At 41.9% G+C, this 16,024-nt stretch overlaps 1 protein-coding gene across 2 annotated transcripts in view; it reads left to right on the forward strand.

The window, feature by feature from the left end:
- Nucleotides 1-16,024, forward strand: part of ADA (adenosine deaminase) — a 108,814-nt gene that overhangs the window by 58,518 nt on the left and 34,272 nt on the right. For both annotated transcript variants that reach the window (XM_073683059.1, XM_073683060.1), the window contains exons 3-5: nucleotides 3,127-3,249; nucleotides 10,110-10,253; nucleotides 12,474-12,589. In XM_073683059.1, the coding sequence (XP_073539160.1) occupies nucleotides 3,127-3,249; nucleotides 10,110-10,253; nucleotides 12,474-12,589 (383 nt within the window). The remainder of the gene's footprint in view (nucleotides 1-3,126; nucleotides 3,250-10,109; nucleotides 10,254-12,473; nucleotides 12,590-16,024) is intronic.

A 16,024-nucleotide genomic window follows, 5' to 3' on the forward strand; every position in this document is an offset into this window, starting at 1 on the left:
ACAAGGCCTCTGGTCGGACAGCGAGACAAGTCTCTCTTCCAACATGAAAGAGCTGTTGGCAGCCAGAAACGCGCTAAAAGAATTCAGTTCTGTTCTTCAGGGTCCTCACGTCAGGATAATGTCAGACAACAGATCAACAGTCGCCTACATCAATCATCAGGGGGGTACCAGGTCTCTCCCTCTGATGTTAATAGCGGATCAGATCTTCAGGTTTGCCGAGAGTCGGCTGGTTACGCTCTCGGCACTGCATATAAAAGGGGAAGAGAACATAAAGGCCGATTTCTTGAGTCGTCACATCTTGAAACAAGGAGAGTGGGAGTTGAATCCAGCCGTTTTTCAGCAGATTGTGGATCGGTGGGGACAGCCCCAGATAGATCTGTTTGCAAACAGACACAATCGGAAGACCGAAACCTTTTGCTCCCTGAATCCAAAAGAGGGGGCGTTTGCGGTGGACGCGCTGCAGATTCAGTGGGATTTCACTCTAGCTTATGCCTTTCCCCCTTTAGTACTGATCCCTACTATCCTGAGGAAGATCCGAGAGGAACGGGCGAGGGTTATATTGATCGCCCCGTTCTGGCCCAAGAGACCATGGTTCACTTGGATGAAGAGAATGTCCCAAGCAGATCCATGGGTTCTTCCGGACATCCCGGATCTCCTCAGGCAGGGCCCAGTCTGTCATCCCCAAAGAGCGGGCCTGCATTTGACGGCTTGGATTTTGAGAGGTCGCTATTGACGCAAAGGGGGTTTTCTCCGGATCTTGTTACTACCCTTCTAGCAAGTAGAAAGCCGATAACAACTAGAATCTATGGTAGAACCTGGGCTAAGTTCTTGTCTACCTCGGGTCAGTCTGCCAAAGGGAGGATTCCTATTGAGGCCATACTAGAATTCCTCCAGAAGGGGTTAAACATGGGACTAGCCACCAGTACTCTTAAGGTACAGGTATCGGCTCTGGGGGCACTGTATAATTATGACTTGGCAGCAAATAGATGGATCATTAGATTTATTAAAGCCTGTCATAGATCCAGACCTATTCCTGTTCCAAGAATGCCTCCTTGGGACCTTAATTTAGTTCTGGAAGCATTAACCAAACCTCCCTTCGAGCCCTTAGAGAAGGTTTCAGAAAAAATCTTAACTTTAAAGACTGCGCTATTGGTGGCCCTGACATCAGCTCGTAGAGTCAGTGACTTACACGCACTATCCGTTAACCATCCATTCACTCAAGTATGTATGGATAGAGTAATCTTAAGACCAGACCCGGCCTATCTTCCAAAGGTAGCCTCCAAGTTCCATAGGACGCAAGTAATCACTCTCCCTTCCTTCTATCCTAATCCTAGGGATTCTGAGGAACATAAGCTTCACACCTTAGATGTTAAGAGGGTGTTAGTCCAGTATTTGGAAGTGACAAAAGCCTGGAGAAAGAGTGACGCTTTATTTATATCCTTTCAGGGGGCTAGGAAAGGACTTAAGGTTACAAGGGGGACCATAGCTAGATGGGTCAGGGATACTATTACCTTAGCCTACTCTTCTAGCAATCTGCCGGTTCCTGAGAACCTGAAGGCCCATTCCACCAGAGCGGTAGCTGCTTCCTGGGCTGAGAAGGCGGATGTGCCCATCGACATTATATGTAAGGCGGCAACTTGGTCATCCCCTGCTACATTTTACAAACATTACCGTCTTGACCTTTCCTCTTCTACTGATCTGTCCTTTGGTAGAAGGGTGTTGCAAGCGGTGATCCCTCCCTCTGGTATTTGATCTCTATAAATCTCTCAGGTGGTGCTGTCATGGGAGAAGGGGAAAAGATCCTAGTTACTTACCGGTAATGGGATTTTACAGAGCCCATGACAGCACCCTATTAATTCCCTCCCCTTTATCACTGTGGTGTGCACTTTTTTTAAGGTGTTTAGTACATATGTTGAGGTGGTGGTTATGTATTAACCTGTCTTCGGAGGCCCTCTCATGCTCTGAAACAAAAACTGATGCGGAGGAGAGGTACCGCCTTTTTATTCAGTAGGTTCCTGTCCTTGGTGGGCGGATACCCTCTCTCAGGTGGTGCTGTCATGGGCTCTGTAAAATCCCGTTACCGGTAAGTAACTAGGATCTTTTTTAATAAATTTGCAAAAATTTCTACATTTCTGTTTTTTTTCAGTCAAGATGGGGTGCAGAGTGTACTTTAATGAGAAAAAAAATAACTTTTTAGAATTTACCAAATGGCTGCAATGAAACAAAGAGTGAAAAATTTAAAGTCGTCTGAATACTTTCCGTACCCACTGTATTAGACAGCTTGTTCTTTGCAACCAAACTGAATAACAGCCACAGCTTTTATTATATGGTTGTCAGACAGCGTGTCCCTAGCAACCAGTCTGTCTCAGGTTGTTCAGGTTTTTCTTTACCTGTAGAGTAAATTGATACTGAGCTGGAGGTGAAGAAGGGATTAGGAGGTACTACTTTTGCCATCATTTTACTTGTATTTTATTGAATTATTAATCCAATCTTTGAAAAGCTCCTCATGTCATACTCACAGAGGAAAGGAAGCTGAGCAAGGGCATATGTAGATCAAAAGCAGGCCATGCGGCTTCGATAGCGTCCAAGGGAGAGGGGACATATTCCTGGATTATCCATGTATTTTCTTATTCAGTAGTGAGAACTCATAGAATCATAGAATGGTAGAGTTGGAGGGGACCTCCAGGGTCATCGTGTCCAACCTCCTGCTCAATGCAGGATTCACTAAACCATCTCAGACAGATGTCTGTCCAGCCTCTGTTTGAAGACGTCCATTGAAGGTGAACTCATCACCTCTCGTGGCAGCCTGTTCCACTCGTTAATCACCCTCACTGTCAAAAAGTTTTTTCTAGAACTTGTGCAGGACTTCCCTCTCCAGAGAAAGTATATATTTTGGCAAACAAAGTGGTTAGGAATTGGCCCAGGAGTCCTTTAAAAGAGCATGGATTGGGAAAACTAATACCAAACTCTTTTGTACTGGGTAGGAATACCGACATCTTAATGGAGGTCCATATTAATCTTTGGTATGGAGCTGAAATATGAAGTGCTGTTTGTAGGGGCTCTCATACTATAGAGCTGTGTTTTTTATATTGTATTTCTACTAATCTGCAATTTTCCTCCATGCAGGAGAAGGCAGATCAAAATCCCAGCGGACACGGTGGAAGGACTCCTTAAGGTCATATCATACGATGAACCTCTAAGTCTGACAGAATTTCTGGGCAAATTCAACCATTACATGCCTGCCATAGCGTGAGTCACTCAATGGCCGCCGCCAGCTCCCTGTCATTACAATTTCTAATTTGTCTTCCCCCATGTGTAGCCATTTATATACCAGATGTTCCCAGATTATGTTATGAACGCTGATCCCAATGGTCGGTGAAGAAAAAGCGTCCTCAGGCGAATTCTTGGTTTGTTTTTGTGTAATTTTCTGGGGTTATTGATATAAAGGAAAACATAGGAAAAGTTAATAAGGTCAAGGCTTGGACAAGCTAGAGGAAGTTAATTCCCTAGATTCAGGTTATACAGCTGCAGCTCCTGGACCCCAAAGGGAATGCAACGTTTGATCACCGGGAACCTTACAAATCAGCATATTGAAAAGGGCAAAGGAAAGGGGGCATTGCGCCCCCTTTATTATAATTGAAGCACAAAGACACGCCTGTACGGGGGACTGTATTTGGGATGAGCTGCGGTAACAGGAGCCAATATGGCAGCTATAAGCAGGACTATGCCAGCTTTGTGGGCGCCTGGGAAAAAGCACTCCGGTTCTCCAGATTAAAAACTTTTTTATTCAGTTATCAAATAGTTATAAAAACCACCAGAAAGTAATGTTCAGACTCAGAGCTAACAGATTTTTCAAGTACAAAGTCCCCGATTCATTAAGACTGGCATCTTTTACACCGGTCTTAATGAGGGCGGCACATGCCACTTAATGAATCTGGCGCATCTCATCAGTGGCGTGTATCTTCATGCACCATGCCAGGGACTGGAGTGACATTTCTGGCATAAATATTGATGAACTTGACGGGCAGGCCACGCTCTGTCCCAGACCAGCTTTTCCCTGCTTTGCCCATTTTGGCGTAGCTGCTCTAAACTGGTGTGAAAAGACATAAATAGCTAAATTTTTGCACAACTTTGAGTTGCGCAATAATTTAGCATCTTTTCAAAGTGTTTTACTCCAGATTTGCTGGCAAAAACACACTGATAAATTGCCCGTTTTGTGTCCTTAGCAGGGCTGTGGAGTCGGAGTCGTAGTCGGAGCCCATTTTGGTGGAATCGGAGTCGGAGTCCGTATAAAATGGACCGACTCCCACTCCTAAAATAGTTCAATGCAGTTTGTGGGGAATATATTTTTTCATAAGAATTTGGGAAAGTTGTGAAATGTCCTATAAATGTCTGTCCTATTCCTGATCTAAGGGTCTAGGCTTTTAGCTGAGATGAATCTGTGCTACAGTAAATTTATCACTTAAACATGAGCCATGGATGAGGGAGTCGGAGTCATGGAAATTGAGGAGTCGGAGGTTTGGCTTACTGACTCCACAGCCCTGGTCCTTAGTCAGGACCGAAGTACTTTACACAATAACAAACATTTTATAATACACAAGAAATGATAAATTGTTTTTTTTGGATGTCTGACGGAGCATGAGATGTACCTGGGGAAATATGTTATCTCCAAGCCAAACCATTAATGATACCACAAACTCCACTGTTTTTCTAATTTAACACCTTGACTCTGGTATTCTAGATTTGATGGTCTGACACCAGACCCCTAACTAATTCCTTACTGTGTTTTTTCTTCTCCTCACCAATAAATGTAACAATTTAACACGAATGGTAGAAGAAAAATTGGCAAGGTAGCTTGAAAATATATTATCTTCAAGCCAAGCCATTAATGATACCACTAACTCCACTGTTTTTCCCATTCAACCCTTCTCATTGGAGCTAATTTTTGTGTTTGCACTTTTTTTTTTTTGTGCTCCACTTTTTCCAAAAGCCGTAACTTTTTTTTTTATTAATGTTGACATAGCTGCATGAGGGATTGTTTTTTTTTGTTAGACGCACAGCAGTTTGAATGGCACCATTTACTTAACTATATGATGTACTGGAAAACGGGGAAATAGATTTTTGGTAAAGTAGTGAAAAACCCACCACAATCCCCTCATTGTTTTGTGGGGTTTTGTTTTTAAAATGATCTGATAACATGATTCTTACGTTTATAGCGATACCAAAGTTGTATTGTTTTAGTGAAAAAAAGAAAAAAAAAATTTGAGTCACCATTCTCTGAGACCCTTACATTTTTTTATTTTTCCATCAATGGATATTTGAGAGGGCTTGTTTTTGCATGCTGAGCTATAGTTTTCATTGGTACCATTTTGGGGTATATACAATGCTTTGAACACTTTTTATTTTGTTTTTTTGAGAAGAGGTGACTAAAATACGGCAATCCTGGCATTTTAATTTTTTCTGCTTTACAGCATTTACCATATGACTTAAGTAATTTTATATTTTGATAGATTGGACCTTTGCGGACGTGGCGATATCACATTTTTTTTCCTTTATTTTTGTATTGAGAAAAAGGTGTCAATTCAAACTTTCTTATTTTATTTACTTTTTTAATATTTTTAACTTGAACTTGACCATACGGTATATCATTTAACGATCTCCTAAGAAGGCCAACCTGTGACAGGTATGACAGCGAAAGGAGCCTTCCATATTTTTTATTTATTTCTTTTACTCACTTATATAGCGCCATTAATTTCCACAGCACTTTACAGACATTATCACTGTCCCCATCGAGGCTCACAATCTAAATTACCTAACAGTATGTCTTTGGAGTTTTCCACGGGCAAACCATCGGTACCCACATCGCAGGGGAGAAAACCAATGGGCATAGTAACAGGCCCTTGTCCCAAATCACGCCATCTAAATACCACTGTCTTATTGACAGAAGCATTTAAGGCTTTATTCACACATCTGTATTTTTAATCAGCATTTCATCAGTATTTGTATGCCAAAACAAGGAGTATCTCCAAAACACAGAAAAGGTGTCAATCTTCCAATTATAGTTTTTCTCTAAGTTCTACTCCTGGTTTTGGCTTACAAACACTGATGCAAAATACTGACCAAATATTGGCCTCTCCTCTCTGTCAATCCCCATTGCCCAGAGACTCCAGTTCAAAACCCTAACCACGGCATACAAAGCCATCCACAACCTGTCTCCTCCATACATCTGTGACCTAGTCTCCCGGTATATACCTGCACGCAACCTCCAATCCTCACAAGATCTCCTTCTCTACTCCCCTCTTCCCACAATCACATACAAGATTTCTCCCGTGCATCCCCCCTACTCTGGAACTCTCTACCCCAACATATCAGACTCTCACCTACCGTGGAAACCTTCAAAAGGAACCTGAAGACCCACCTCTTCCGACAAGCCTACAACCTGCAGTAACCACCGCTCCACCATATCGCTGCACCACCAGCTCTACCCTCACCTACTGTATCCTCACCCATCCTTTGTAGGCTGTGAGCCCTCTCAGTCAGGGTCCTCGCTCCTCCTGTACCAGTCGCCGACTTGTATTGTTCAAAATTTATTGTAATTGTTTGTGCTATGTATACCCCTTTCACATGTAAAGCGCCATGGAATAAATGGCGCTATAATAATAAATAATAACAAATATTGATGTGTGAATAAGCCCTAAAGGGAACCTGTCAGCAAGTTTTCCTAATATAAACACTTTTAACTCATTTTGTACTACAGTCCAGCAATATCTATATAAGTCCCTAACTCCTCCTTCATATCCAAAAAAATAGCTTTTAGAATTCTGCCTCGCTGTATGCTAATTGGCACGTCCGGTCCAATGGATATTACTAGTCTTTGCCCCGCACCTTCTCTCACCCCGCAGTTGCGTGCCCCTGACGTGATTGATGTGGATGACGTGCCCTACGTCATCCATGCAGCGCTGTGAAGCACAGGCATGCGGAGGCGCATCTTGCAATGCGAGTATCAGCACATGCTCATTACAGGACTTAGCAGGACAGAACACAGTGTGCCTGTGCAGGCCTGTGCTTCAACTGCGCAGGTGCGAGATTTCCAGCGCTGTGTGGATAATGTAGGACTCCTCATCCACATCAATCGAGGCAGAAGGCTGCAAGTGTGGGGGATAGGGGAGACAACAGGTAAAGACCAACAATGCCCATTGAACTAGACTGGACCATGTATGTTCATTAGCATACGAGCTGGGAGAATGATAAAAGATTTTTTTGTTGGATATGCAGGGGGAATTGAGGGCTTAAATAGATTGCTGGACTGTGGCACAGGAGGAGTTAAGGGTGGTGGCTTTACTTTATATTGGGAAAACCTGCTGACAGGTTCCCTTTTAGTAATGGAACAGCAGCAATTAGAGTTAGCTCTGGTGGCTGCTGTTAGAGGAAGGTGCTGGCTGTATAACACAGCTTGCACCTGATATGTATGATGCAGGCTCAACTCCTGATTCTGCACAATACATGCACATCCGACATCGGGCGTACATGTAAGGTGCACGAGGGAAGAGGATAAACAGTATTTGAATTGCAATATCGATCATGTTATTTATAAAATTACATGAACCAAATGTAATATGCTGTATGCCCAGAAAATAAAAAAAAACTGCAGAAATGGATGGATTTTAATCGGGTCATGCAGGAAAATTAAAAATATATTTTTTAGAACATTTTTACCACATTTGCAACCTAAAGAAACGTGACATACAGCATTTAATTTTGCTTCATAATAAATCCACTATCAGTATTTGATCAGTATTTTTTCTCAGGAGTGGAAGCCCAAACCAGATGAGGAACAATCAGAGAAAAGGTATAATAGAAACAAGTCACCAATTCTGCATTTATCACCCACTCCTGGTTTTCTCTTACAAATAGTAATACTCCTAATAACATTGTGGAGCAGAGATGAGCCTCATGCCAAGTAGAGTGGCATTTTTACATGTAGCTGAGCCGAGGATGTACGTACCAGTGATATGTTTGCAGCATAATTGAGGGGTTGGATGTTGTCATGTTGGATTTATGAATCGAGCAGAACTGATCCCGTAGAGTAAACTGCGGTGCAAGAAGCGATTTTCTGAATGTAGCAGGGCCGAACATGTTGCTGTGATTAAGCATGGTAGTAACTGAGATGATTTTGTGGACCTGGCAGAGTAGATTATGTCCGGTGACAGAATGAGTGGCAAGTCCCTGAATATAGCAGAGCTGATCATGCTACATTTATTGACACAAAATCACCGACACCATCTTATTATAATTATACCATAATGTGATGAAATTGTATAAAATATGACAGTAGTCATCTGCCCACTTGGGCGGTATCACAGCAATGATCCTTATGTTGATGGATAAGACATGACAATAAAGTAGATCTGTTTTTTTAATACCTTTTTTTAGTATCGTGAAAAGGAGGGTGATATATATATTTATTTATTCTTTTTATTTATTTATTTTTTTTAAATGCTTTCCACTTATTTTAATTCCCCCCAGGGCCTTGAACCAGTTATCGATTGTACTGTATACTGCAATACCATTGTATTGTAGTATATAGTGAAAATCATGGCCTGCAATGAAGCCTAGCATGTGTCTGAGCTTTACACAAATACCAAGATGGTGGCAACGGGGACCTTTAGCAGGCCTCTGCCTACCATGGCAACCTGATAGGCTGGCCGATGGATGTCCCCCTGGGATTGCTCTTCTTAATGTTGCTGTCAGGGTCAGAGCTTGCTGTGTAACACAGCTGGCATCTGCCGTGTGTGGGGTTGAATTGGCTCTTGAGCCTGCTACTACACCTACACCCAACATGAAAGTAATATTATTTCCTATGATGAGAATGGGTTAAAGCAGTTATCCAAGAACTAAAGGGGTTAGCAAGGGTTAGAAAAGATGCTTTTTTCTTGTTTGTCTACCCAAGCAAAGCGTCTCATCTGTGCCCGGCACTGCAGTAACGTATGGACGGGCACTTGTTCAGGTTGGTCGACTCACAGGACCTGCTCCATAATCCATGTGAGTAGTCTGTAGACACCAGACTAAAGCCCAGCAGCCGGGCATGATGTCACATGTGCATTTCACATGACGTTGTGTTGGACTGGCTAATCAAAAGTAGAGCCAAGGATGGCGGGAGGTAGGAGGCAGTTCTCATGGCTCCCCGTCAAGGGCCACAGATTACTGGTGTGGCCAATGGCCCGGGTCCTGAGAATCGATTCACACAACACTAGCACCTGTGCTTGGTACTGCAGCTCGTCTCATTCATGTGAACATAATAAAGTGCAGTGCCAGGCACAGTCCCCCATACGGAGGAGCCATTGTGCTTTTTCCATTTTGTTTGTGGTGCAGCCATTTAAAGTGAATAGGTGAAAATTAAATTTAATGTGTCCAGGATTGAGCTCCTGATTCCTCATCACAAGCTGATTCATAGATGACTGGGCGTCCATCAAGTGATGTGGAAATAGGCTATTTCCCTTGAAAATGAGAAACCCACAAACGATGACACAATACAATCTGATTTCTCCAGACCTCATGATGAGCCTCATTAGGAATAGTTTTAGATGTCTGTATAATCAGTAAAGCAGTAAAGTAAATTCCTCATTAGAGTGTGTTCACACTGAGTGTTTTTGGAGAGGAAACTAAGTTTTGAGGGGGACTTAGCTTCACTCCAAAAACTCAGCAAAAAGACACATCCTTTGGGTATGTCCACATGTAGAGCCTGATTCATCAAAGCTTTTACGCCAGTATTCTGCTCTGAAAACTCGCATAATTTTGAATCAAATTGAGGCTTCTCTAAAATTTTGATGCCTTTTTCACCCAGCTACGACAAAGTGAGAGCGGCGGCATTTTCTACGCCATAAATTTTAGCAGGCACTGGAGTAAGATTTGTGGTGGGGCGCACCCAGAGGTGCACGCCATTCATACAATGCTCCTGATTCATGAAGAGGCTTAAGCATGGTGTCAGGACACATCAACAGCAACTGAGCTGTAATATCAGGCACCACTTAGGTTTTGTCTTTCCATGTATAATCCCTTTAAAAACTTTTCACTGTGATGATGAATGATCGATTTGTTTCTTCTTGTAGAGGTGACAGAGAAGCCATTAAGAGAGTCGCTTATGAATTTGTCGAAATGAAAGCAAAGGAAGGGGTGGTGTATGTGGAGGTCAGATACAGCCCTCACTTTCTGGCCAATTCCAAAGTGGAACCAATCCCATGGGGACAGAAAGAGTAAGTGATGTTTTTTTTTAGATGCCAGTGTCCATACCTCACCTAATGGGGCAGAGTTCCATGACCGCATTATAGATATACAGCGGTGTGAAAAAGTATTTGCCCCTTCCTGATTTCTTATTCTTTTGCATGTTTGTCACACTTAAATGTTTCAGTGTTTCAGATTTAAATATTAGACAAAGATAACACAAGTAAACAAAAAGTGCAGTTTTTGAAGGTCTTTATTATTAAGGGAAAAAGAAATCCAAACCTACAGGGCTGAACCTTCCCAGGAGTGGCCAGCCAACAAAAAATTACCCCAAGAGCGCAGAGACGACTCATTCAAGAGGTCACAAAAGACCCCTCAACAGCATCCAAAGAACTGAAGGCCTCACTTGCCTCAGTTAAAGTCAGTGTTCATGACTCCACCATAAGAAAGAGGCTGAGCAATTGTGGCATGCATGGCAGAGTTAAAGACGAAACCACTGCTGAGCAAAAAGAACAAAAAGGCTCGTCTCAGTTTTGCCAGAAAACTTCTTGATGATCGCCAAGACTTTTGGGAGAATACTCTGTGAACTGGCGAGACAAAAATTGAAATTTTTGGAAGGTGTATGTCCCATTACATCTGACGTAGAAATAACACCGGAATTTCAGAAAAGAACATCATACCAACAGTAAAATATGATGGTGGTAGTATGATAGTCTGGGGCTGTTTTGCTGCTTCAGGACCTGGAAGACTTGCTGTGGTAAATTGAACCATGAATTCTGCTGTCTACCTAAAAATCCTGAAGGAGAATGTCCGGCCATCTGTTCGTGACCTCAAGCTGAAGCACAGTTGGGTTATGCAGCAGGACCATGATCCAAAGCACACTAGCAAGTCCAACTCTGAATGGCTTAAGAAAAACAAAATTAAGACTTTGGAGTGGCCTAGTCAAAGTCCTGACCTTAATCCGATTGAGATGCTGTGGCATGACCTTTAAAAAGGCGGTTCATGCTCTGAAACCCTCCAATGTGGCTGAATTACAACAATTTTGCAAAGATGAGTGGGCCAAAATTCGTCCAGAGCGTTGTAAAAGACTCATTGCCAGTTATTGCAAATGCTTTATTGCAGTTCTTGCTGCTAAGGATGGCCCAACCAGTTATTAGGTTTAGCAGGCAATCACTTTTTTTACACAGGACCCTGTAGGTTTGGATTTCTTTTTCCCTTAATTAAAAAGCCCTTAATTTAAAAACTGCATTTTGTGTTTACTTGTGTTATCTTTGTCTAATATTTAAATTTGTTTTGTGATCTGAAACATTTAAGTGTGGCAAACATGCAAAAGAATAAGAAATCAGGAAGGGGCAAACAGTTTTTCACAGCACTGTATCCCAAAGATTCATGATGAGATGATATGTTCACCTTCTTCTAAAATTTCCCATATTTCCATTCAATTTTAGACATTAGAGCTGGCGGCCTATATTTCCCTATATTACACACTGATTCTGGGTACTGATTCTCCTTGTGGAGATTCAGCTGCTGCAGGAAGTCCCACAGGAAACGGGACCCTGATTCCAGCAATGTGTCACTTAGTATACTGGGTGCAGCAGTTATGATGGTAGTTTTCTCTGTTGCAGAGTTCAGTTGTTGAGCTGTGAATAGCCCCGTGCACGCCACAGCTTTCTGTGTACATTGTATGGTGACAGATAGCTGCTAATCAGTGCTGGGGGTGTGGTTGGACTAGGAGGCACAAGGTCAGTTGTCATGTAGTGATAATATCTTGCTGATAAAACACTGATTGTATTGAAACAGCAAAACAAAGCATATTAAGTGACACATCGCTGGATTCAGGGACTCTGCTCCTACATTATGGTGCTCTCAGATTACATAGCAAAAACAGGGTGACAGATTCTCTTTAAATATGCAAATTAGCTCATCATAAGGAAGAAAACTGTCTCTCCAGTGCCATCTATAGGTATCTACCTGTAAGTCTAGGTCAGACCCATAAAAGATGTTATAAGAATATTATATTATGCAGAGGGAAAGATTGACATGCGTGGCATTATTCTGAAATATTCTCATGTTTTTTCCCCCAAATATATACGTATTGTTCTACAATACAAATCCCTGAATCCATCATAGGCAGAGAACATCCACAGTGCCCTCTAGTGTCTACCATTGCCATAGACTTTCTCATTAGCTGCGCACTAGCCGGACTGCATTAATGACGAGTTGTTGTCCTTGTACCACTCTTGTCTCCGCAGGGGGAACATCACACCGGATGATGTAGTTAACCTTGTTAATCAAGGATTACGGGAAGGAGAAAAAGCCTTCAACATCAAAGCCAGGTCTATTCTATGCTGCATGCGGCACATGCCAAGTAATGTATTCCAGCCCCCCGCTGCTCTGTTTTATCTTTTATCCTGGCATAGATTGTATTGTAGATAACAGTCAATGAGCAGGACACTGTCTGTGCTGTATGAAGTATTGGACACATGCTGTGTAAAGCATATCCTGCGTTCACTCATGTCAGTGTGCAGTGCCTACGACATATACTATATAGGTTGACACAATTATTACATGTAATAGAAAGATAGAGGGCCTGATTCATCAATTGTATTTTTTTTAAGTTGCTTTTTTTATCTTGTGGTATTTGCATATACCAAAATTCATCAAAATGGTGTACACGGTTCATATATACAGTCGTGGGCGAAAGTGTTGGCACGTTTGAAATTGTTCCATAAAATGAAGAAAATTATTACAATTACACATGTTTTGTTATGCACATGTTTATTTCCTTTGTGTGTATTGGAACAAAACAAAAAATACTGAAAAAAAGGCAAATTGGACATAATTTCACACAAAACCCCAAAAATGGGCCAGACAAAATTGTTGCCACCTTTCCAAAGTTGTGGGTAAACAACTTTGCTTCAACCATGTGATGCTCATTCAAACTCACCTGTGGCAAGTAACAGGTGTGGGCCATATGAAAATCACACCTGAAAGCAGATAAAAAGGGGAGAAGTTGACTCAATCTTTGCATTGTGTGTCTGTGTGTGCCACACTAAGCATGGACAACAGAAAGAGAAGAAGATAACTGTCTGAGGACTTGTAACCTTGAAATTGTTCATATTTTTCAACAATTTTGGTTTTCAAGTCCATCTTCAAAGATCTTGTGGGTGTAATGTGAAAAAATGTTGAAAAGTTCATGGGGTGTGAATACTTTTTCAAGGCACTGTATATCTCTTCTTTTTGGTCAATTGTATAAAATATAAAACTTATTAATATTTGGCTTTAGGACAAAGCCATTTGCATAGCCTGTATGTGGTGACGTACGGAGACCCTAGCATTCTAAATTATGGACATGTAAGGGAGGGATCTGGCCGAGATCACTTTCCACATCCCTAAACACTCTTCTACGTTACCCCTGAGTGTGCGTGTGCTTTATGGGGACTTTTTGCTTACCCCTTTTCACGCCACAAGCATTATGATGGAATGGGGACCTTAACTTCATACGATGAATCAGGGACACTAACAACTGTCTTAAAAAGTTAAAAACAGCTTTACTTGAGTTCTTGATAACATTCTCCAACATAAACGGCAGGCATTTCTTTAACCATTTCTTCTGTATGAGGCAGAAGCTCATATCTTGGTTTCTTTATAAATGGCATAACAATGTTGTTCAGTACAGTTGCAGAGTAACAAAGTATTTCTTCGCCCGCTTCTATTATCCCACACTATGGTGCCATACCCCGTGTTCCTTCCTAGTCAGACTCACGTAGTCCTCCAGGACCGTTTTGTCACGTTGTCAGTAGCCCACTCCACACTGGCGGTCTATGGGAATCACACCTCTGTCAGCTCTATTTAATGCCACTGGAGGAACTCAGTCAGTGAAGAATCCCCTTTGTATATTAGTCACACGGGTTAATGTGTGTCGCTGTGACTTCCTTTCCTGTCTCTGTAATCCGGCTCTTAGATGAAAACTGGCTTCTGTAACATTGTTTTTCACTTTAACCCTTTGATTCTTTATCGCAGCACACTTCCCACTCGTGGCCTGTAGCTTTCTGATGCTTCTTGTTACTTCAATGGCTCAACCATAACTGCCTAACAGAAACTAGCTTCCTGTACAAAATGCCCCAGTAACTTCTCCATACCTTGGCTGGCATTAAGTGCTAATTCAATACTAGGCTAACAAGCTGCTTGCAGGCTAATGACTCTATAATCACATAACTATGTCACATAAAATAGCAAATCCATAGAGTAATATTAGAGAAGTCTTCAGAGAGGGTGTTTGAATGACTTCTCCACCTTTTACAGACTAATGGACTTGTGGGTTTCTGTATGGTGCCCCCTATGAGATGGCAATTGTCCCTTTAAAACAATGTTGGTAGGAGATTTAGCTTCCATAATATAGCACAATGCACTGGTGCATGGAAATTGGCACTGCGTTGAGGGTGACGTATGAGCTTACAAATCCTAGTGGGAGGTTAGTGCTGAAAACACAGACCAGCAAAAAAACAATATACATATTCAAAGTCAAAAGGTTTCTCTCGGTGTTAAGATGTCTTCAATCCATTGCCTATGCCAGTAGGTAATAGAATATATTTGCCCCCGTGAAGGCTACAATTGTAGACCAGAACATTATTGTGCGCTCTACATGTATGGTCACGAGACGACAATCATGACTATCCCAGAAGAAGATCTTGTGTAATCTGTAGATTCTCTTCTATGAATACTGTAAATCCATATGGTCGTTACATCTTGGCCACTTATGGCTAACCCTTGGATGCCTACTAATATTCCCACTAGCCCAGCACACAATGGTGACATAAATCATACGTGCACCACCATAGACATTGGGAAAACTATAAGAACCTTCTGCAGGTTCCAGAGCAATGACCAAGTCCATGTTTTGCCAGATTATCTGACAGGGTCAAAATCAAACTAGTTCCTCTAATCTTTCTTTCCCAATCAAATCTGTGTCTCATTCAGATGATTGAATGCCTTCTAGTAATCCCTCTAGTCGATCCGGTTCCTCTGCTGTTTGTTTTGTTTGTGATACAACGCCAGGTAATGAGTGAATGGCTTGTGTTCTTGTACTACAAAAAGGTGTTGACATAGGTATATATATAGCTGCATGACTCTGAAGAAGGGGAAAGGCCATAAACAAGTTAGAGTTCATTGGTTTTCATTAACTTTCTTACCTGGTAGAAAAATGGCTATTCTTCCCCTTTTTAAACTGTTGCACATTTCAGCTTTCAGCAGAATCCTCAGACATTGTATGTTCGAAGTTCATTCTCCCACATTCACAACACAGAGGATTACTGGAAACTACAGTCACAAACAGATCACTTATAAGTCATACAGTAAAGTCTAAACTGAAGACATTAACAAATGACATAGTACCATCTGATGCTTGCTCAACACAGTCCCGACCTACATAAGCCTGCAGCTGTTGTATACTTCAGAAACGGTGTGACTCTTCCCAATGGGCTGTATCTGGTATTGCATTCACTTAAATGGTGCTGAGATGCAATAAGAGACACAGCCTGTTGTGGCGCTGTTTATGGGGAAAAATAGTAATCCTTTTTCTGATCTTGAATAAATGGTCATAGATGACACCAAAAACGATTGCAGCTGTCTCCGCTATTGTTGTGGTCCACTAGCTCAGCGTTACATGGCACCGAATTAATTTACTGTATATGGCAGTGATGCCTTTGGGACCCTTCAGGCAGCCGGACCTGCGAGCAGTTACTACTTTAGCACCTGACCTATAATTATTACTAGGACCACCACCTATCGGACTTTTATAAGA

Source organism: Phyllobates terribilis, unplaced genomic scaffold, assembly GCF_046119375.1.
Source record: "Phyllobates terribilis strain yellow unplaced genomic scaffold, ASM4611937v1 Scaffold_5__5_contigs__length_657084704, whole genome shotgun sequence".
Classification (NCBI taxonomy): Eukaryota; Metazoa; Chordata; class Amphibia; order Anura; family Dendrobatidae; genus Phyllobates; species Phyllobates terribilis.